The sequence below is a fragment of the Echinops telfairi genome, unplaced genomic scaffold (assembly GCF_000313985.2).
Source record: "Echinops telfairi isolate 266 unplaced genomic scaffold, ASM31398v2 ScPeMD7_47;HRSCAF=170, whole genome shotgun sequence".
Classification (NCBI taxonomy): domain Eukaryota; kingdom Metazoa; phylum Chordata; class Mammalia; order Afrosoricida; family Tenrecidae; genus Echinops; species Echinops telfairi.
In genome coordinates this window covers 108,778-115,196 of record NW_022103945.1, presented here as the reverse complement: position 1 = coordinate 115,196, position 6,419 = coordinate 108,778, and the positions used below count along the sequence as shown (strand labels likewise).

Genomic DNA, 6,419 nt, shown 5'->3' with positions numbered 1-6,419 from the left:
ATGTCCTTTCCCAAGATGGAAACGTTTGGGGAAAATCAATGACAAATAGAAGGAGAAATGACAGTTGAAAGTAAAGGAATGGGTTATGCAGTGCGGAAAACCTCACATTGTGCTCATTCCTCAAGAAAGACTCAGAACAAGGGAATACTCTTTCTCAGTTGAAGTAGGAATGGGTTAATGGGTAGAAGAGCCAGGGGCTGGCCTCAATTCCTATGGCCCTTGTAGTCGTAATTCATTAGGTGATGCTTTATCATTTTGGAGTCTGTGACTATGGCTAAAATCTCATTTTGGAGAGCATATGGATTCTGCTATACTACCCGACAGGATTAGGGTCGCATTAAGACCTGACCTTAGTAGAGGGCATGAACCAAGGGACATCCTTTGTTTCCATGGGATCCTCTTTAAGATTACTAAAAGGTGTAATTTTCCTTTGGTAGCATATAAATGCTGGTGGCCTTGTACATTTCTGCCACACATCCCCTAATAAAGCCACACCTCTATTTCCTGAGTTTTGGTGGAAGCAAGACCTGAAAGGACTTTTAGATAATTTTGGCTTCTGGCTCTAAACCTGGCACTTGGCTTTTCTATGCCTGACCCTTAGATTTGGGATTGAACAGCACCCACCAACACGTGCAGTGTTTCTTTCCAGTTTTGTGAGCTTTTGTGGGACATTACAGTGAATCACAAAACCCAGAGACCTGAGTAATATATTCAAGGGAGGAGTGGGGAGGGGGAGGGGGAGGAAATGGAGAATAGTGCCATGGAAGAGTTGGACAGTTGGGACATCTTTAATCTCCAATGTCTTGTGACTGACGTGGTATGGACACATCCTTTGATTGCATATAAGGCTCCTGATTTTATAAAGCATGATAGTTAGTAGCCTTGTCAGAGAGTAAAACACACACTAAGAAACCCATGTCCATTGAGATATGGTTTCTCTGGGTTACTGAAGTGAAGAGTTTAATTCAAACCACAATCCATTGTCTGGCTCAGCGATTAATCTCGGGACACAGCCCCCTAGGGAAACCAAATGTTTTGAGTCCTATAAAGAGAAATATAAAATATACTTTAAAAATGAACTAAAAATGTTAATATCTACTCTGATCAGAACTAAGAAATGCAGTGAGACCCTGAGTCAGTACCCAGATGGGGATGTGTAATTCTGAATTTGGGAGAGCAGCTTTACCCACACTCCATTCTAGAGGTCAAATTGAAGCTTAGGCAATTTGGGGATTATGAAGAATCATAGGGGCTTTGTTATCATAAGGAGTCCCTATCAGTAGCTGTCGGCAGAGGGTACAATGCATCGCAGTGCCCAGAAGATAAGGTAGTACTCAAAGAAGAGTACCACTGTCTTCTCAGATACCTGGACTTGTCCCTAGGCACCTCCAACTCTTCTCAGAGTGTCTTACAGGGTCCAAAATCCTCCTACTTACTGCAAGGGAGCCAGCCCAACACAGTTCGCATACTCAATACCTCACCGGATCCACTCAAGTCCTGTGAGTCAAAGATTACCCACATTTCATAGATGACAAAATGGACTCTTAGAACCATGGCTCTAACTGCCAGGTGAGTTCCCCCAGCTCCAGGCCTCAGAGGTGATATGAGTTGTACCTTTCATCTAAGTTGTGACAAGATGTTTAAGTGTTTTCCTTATCTTCATAAGCTTACTAGATAGATCACTTGCTTATCATGTAGTACTTCCTGTTTTCAGCTTTTATTCATTTTGTGATAGACACAAGCCATAACCTTTAGGGAAACAATGGAGATGAGGGAACCCAGAATGCCTTGGTGGGAGCCATGGAGCAGTAGAGGAGCCAGTACTCACCTGATGTGGTTCGACCCAGGTGATAGGGCACACCAGCAGGGGGCTGACACCCAGGGTATGTGTGTAAAACTCTCAGGTGATTGGATGCATTTTTGAGTGCAGGCGAGAACTGTTTTTGTCAGCTTACAAGAATAATCCTTGCCTCCTTTCTACTCCCGTGAAGTGACAGTCTTGGGAACTCCCAGGGGCAGGTTTACCCTGTCCTATAGGGTCACTGAGTCAGCATCGACTCCTTGGCAGTTAGTGAGGCTTCCTAGTGTACACACTTTCAGAGTTTCCCTGGTGCTCGGATGTATCCCGCACACAGAAAAGTTTACAAAAATGGGCTGATACTGTATATGCAGGTTTACAAACAGTTTATTCACATTTTACAAGGTACCGTGAACATCTCCCCCATGCACATGGGTGAAAGCCCTACTGACACACAGAGCGCTGCAGTGGGGTCCAAGGCTGCTGGTAACAAGAGTGACACCTGAAGCAAGGTAAGTATCAGCACAGGTTAGAGCACAGAGCCTGGCAGAAGCCTGCCAGGGAAAGCAGGGCTGGCACGATTCCCATCTGAGAATCAGAATGGAAAGGCAACGGGATTAAAGGTAGGGGACATCCTGTAAGCCTTTTTGGCCCCTACCTCCGCCCCTGACTCCTCTGACCCCCCGCTGGCCCCTAGGGGGGAAAGGATCCTGGACCTCTCTTTGCAACCAATGAAAGCCACCCGCTTTCTGCTTTTTCCTTAGCTCTTCCTGAGCCCTTGACGCGTCACCACATTCTCTCATCATCATCTCCTCGCTGCTCAAGTGCCTTTCGTGTAAGTCCTCCTGAGAGTCCCTGGGGGAATCATCGGTGCCCCTGTCCGTTTTCCTTTTGGCTTTCCTGGGCACGTGATCTTCAGCGGGGCGCTTTTCGGAGGCCCGGGCCTCGCTCTCGGGCTTCCGCTGGGCCTCCCCTTGAGGAGTGCCCTCATCTCCTGGCTTTCCCTGCTGAGTCTCCTGCTCTCCCTCTGGCTGCCCCTCAGCCCCCGCCTCTCCCTCACCACCTGGCTTCCCCTGGCATTCTGCCTTCCTCTCCACCTCCGGCTGGGCCGCCTCTTCGGACTTCCCTTCCTCTTCCGGCTCTACTTCACGCTTGGGTTTTCCCTGGGCTTCCAGGTTGCCTTCATTTTCACTGTAGACTTTTTCCATGGTGAGATTCTACTCCTTTTCCTGTCCTGGTGGGTGGGGGAAGACAAAGGTAACTGAGGGCTTCGGAGTGGGTCCAGGTCCCAACAGCCCATGCACCTCGTCCCTAATCAGGATCGCTGTAACCCGGCCTGGCCTCTATGCCCACCCACCCATTCCTTCCCCACATGCGTCAACTGGTTCCCAGGGAGGCCCTGTCAGCGGTTCTTCTTCCCGAGTAGGAGAGTGTGTATGTGTTGGAAAATTGTGTGATCCCCAAATTCTGTTCAGCCCATGCCCTCCACACTACCCCCAGGCCGGGGCCAGGTCCAATGCTTCCCCCTTCCTTCCCCCTACCACCTCCCAGACCTGCAGGGTTTCTGGATAGCCTTCTCCTCCTCCTCTAGCCTCGCAGAGAGCTGGGAGCCACAGAGGACAGACACACAGACCTGCAGACAAGACAGGAGGCATGCAGGATGCTCAGTGGATACAGAGTGACACGGGTCTTTCCCTGAATCCTGGCCACCTCACCCAAGGATTCCCTCCCCCACCTGCCAGTCTTCCACCACCACCACCACCCCCCACAGCCGCCATTTCTTTTCAGGCCTCAGGCGCCAGATGAGGATGTTTTCCAGATTGGGGGCTATGGAAGCCTCCTCCTCCCGGAGGCAACCTGCCCTATCCCATCCCCCTTTCCCCACTGGTCTGTCTTCCCACCGAGGCGCAGAAAGTGGGGTGAGGGGTAGTTCCAGAACGTGTTTACATTTCAATGTCGCACTGCGGGGGTGCTCTCTCCCCCACCAGCTGACTCTAAATGGCATGGAGGGCACAGAAGAGGGTGGTCGCGAAGGCAGGCAGGCTGGGCACAGTGGCGTCTTTCTCCTCACCTGGTCAAGGCTGCTCCTAATCTCTTCCAGGTACACCCTATCCTGTCCCCCGCTGTGAATTCCCACCACTTCCCCCCTCTTACCCCCAGCCCTGGTCTGCAGTTCCCGGAGCCCGCTCTCACCCTCTACGCCCGCCCGGGTCTTTCAGCAGTGCCACACATACACCACACACCACACCACACCAACCTGTGGGAAGGAGCAGCTCTGCACCTCCCGGGCTTCCTGCAGCCTGCCCTTCGTCCCTTGCCCGAAGCCTGGGCAGAGCAGCGAACTGGTGCTGCCAGCGCTGGACCTGAGCACTGTGAGGGCGGGAGCGCGGGTGCGGGGTCTGGTGCCCACGTCCACGCCCGGCTTGTCACGTGGGCACCTCGCGTCACCCGCGGCTGCCCCCCGCCCCTGCCCTGTCCACCTCACCCCCATCCCCATTCTCGAATTGATCTATTAGGGTGGGGGAGGAGTGCATCGAGCAAGAAAAAAGGAAGAGGAGGAGGAGCTTCCTGACCCCAGGTGCCTACCTGGCGCATCTCAAGTCTCAGCACAGCAGACCTGTTTAGGGCCCCTCATCTCCAGGGGTGACAGCTGAGCACAAGGAAGGGACCTGGCTTAGGCTACCATACTCAGCTCCGGAACCCCACAACCCGATTTCCAGGCCAACTCAGCCTGATTCCCGCCCTGCAGTGGCGGTACCTGCCCGGAAGCTGTGCCCCGTCCTTGGTCCTAGGGGACACTGGCCCTAGTGGCCTCTCCTGTCAGTCCACGTGTCCTCACTCCTGATCTCAGCCACTTCCCTGTAAGTACGGAAGACTCTCAAATAGACATCCCCCACACTATTCTCCTCCCTTGGGCCCATTTTCTTTGCATTTTCACCAGTAATCTGGACAAATGATGACCACTCACCCCCACCCCAATTCTTTCCAACATACTGCGTGGCATACTTTTCATTCGTGATAAGATGAGAATTAGTATCTCAATGGCATTTTATCTTGCATTTCTTTATGCTTCAGGATGATTTTAATATATTTTTAAAAGATCTGTTCATGTCCTTGTCACATTGTTCCTTTGTGGGTGGGTTGTTTGTCCTGTCTCCTGAGTTTTTCAAGTGCTCCTTATATATGACAGGGCTCCCAAAAGTTTGAAGAAAAATTCTATTATCTTTCAGTTCTGTTTTTTCCACAAAGTTTATGTATTTTGCAAATATTTTCTAGTTTGCCAGTTGTCTTGATTTTGTTTACTGTGTGGAATCTCCCCTCCCCCCACCCATAAAAACATTATGGGGTAAGATTTATCAAACTTTTCTTTCTTGCCTCTAGATTCTGATGTTTCTCCTACACTAAAGGCTAAAGAGGAACTCATTCATATTTTCTTCTAGTACTATATGGTCAAGCTACTGCTAGTTGTTTCAAGGCCATTTAGTAAAATACTCATTTTTGTCATGGTGATTTGAGATGTCACTGTAGCTATGCATGGAAATTGCAAGGTCAGCAGTTCAAAATTGTCATTGTTCCATGAGAGGAAGACAAGGTTTTCTATCCCCATAAGGATTTACAGTGTTGTAAACCTATAGGGACAGTTTTACTCTGTCCTATAGGGTCATTATGAGTCAAAATCAACTCAATGACAGTTAACTGAGTTTTGAAATTTCCAGATACACTTAGGAACAATTCTGGGCTTTCTTTTTTTAAAAATCATTTTATTGGGGGCTTGTAAAACTTCTATCACAATCTATACATCCATCAATTGTGTCAAACACATCTGTACATCTGCTGCCCTCACCATTCTCAAAATATTTGCCTTCCACCCGAGCCCCCGTATCAGCTCCTCAATTTCTTCCCTCCCTCCCCACTACGCCCTCCCTCATGAACCCTTATAAATTACTATTATTTTGTCATATCTTACACTGTCTGACGTCTCTCTTCACCCACTTTTCTGTTGGACTTTGTATTATAGCACATTTTCTTCTGTTTGTTATTTTCATACCAGTATTAATTTATTTATAATGTCTTAAAATCTGGTACAAGTCCTCCCAAGTTGTTCTTTCTTAGTATTTTCCTGTATGTTATTACATATGAACTTTAACCAAGATTGAACATATGCACACTCCTGAATGACTTCAAGTGTGCTGTATTTCATGGTCTTGTTTTCTTCCATGCCCACACACTACTCTCCCTGTTTTAATTGTCTCCTATGTATATGACAGTTGGACAAGAAATATGGAAGACCGAAGAAGAATAATGCTTTTGAATTATAGTGCTGCTAAAGAAATATTGAATATACTATGGACTGCCATAGTATAAACACACCTGTATAAATATAGAATAAACACACCTGTCTTGGGAGAAGTACATCCAGAATGTTCCCTTTGAAGGGAGGATAATAAGATTTCATCTCAAGTACTTTGGACATATTTTATTGTTGTTGTTGTTGTTGTTTTAGTAATTCCTCATTCTTATATTACTTTTGGAGGTTTTTATAATAATCTTAGTTCTTTTAAATGGGAAGCTTGCTCTGGATCACCTGGTACACCTTTATCAAGAGCAGGATATATATATA

General features: G+C 47.9%; 1 protein-coding gene across 2 annotated transcripts; it reads right to left on the bottom strand.

The window, feature by feature from the left end:
* Window positions 1-2,167: 2,167 nt before the first annotated feature.
* TCEAL3 (transcription elongation factor A like 3) lies at window positions 2,168-4,150 on the bottom strand. Of its 2 annotated transcripts, XM_045290646.1 has the most exons (3): window positions 4,056-4,150; window positions 3,352-3,431; window positions 2,168-3,032 (listed from the first exon to the last, which is right to left on the bottom strand). In XM_045290646.1, exon 3 carries the CDS (start codon window positions 3,004-3,006, stop codon window positions 2,416-2,418), a length of 591 nt encoding a protein of 196 aa, XP_045146581.1. In that variant the 5' UTR covers window positions 3,007-3,032; window positions 3,352-3,431; window positions 4,056-4,150; the 3' UTR covers window positions 2,168-2,415. The 2 variants fall into 2 exon arrangements, with proteins under 2 accessions (XP_045146581.1, XP_004717775.1); XM_004717718.2 differs by lacking the exon at window positions 4,056-4,150 and having other exon boundaries at window positions 2,168-3,027; window positions 3,352-3,362.
* Between the last annotated feature and the right edge of the window lie 2,269 nt (window positions 4,151-6,419).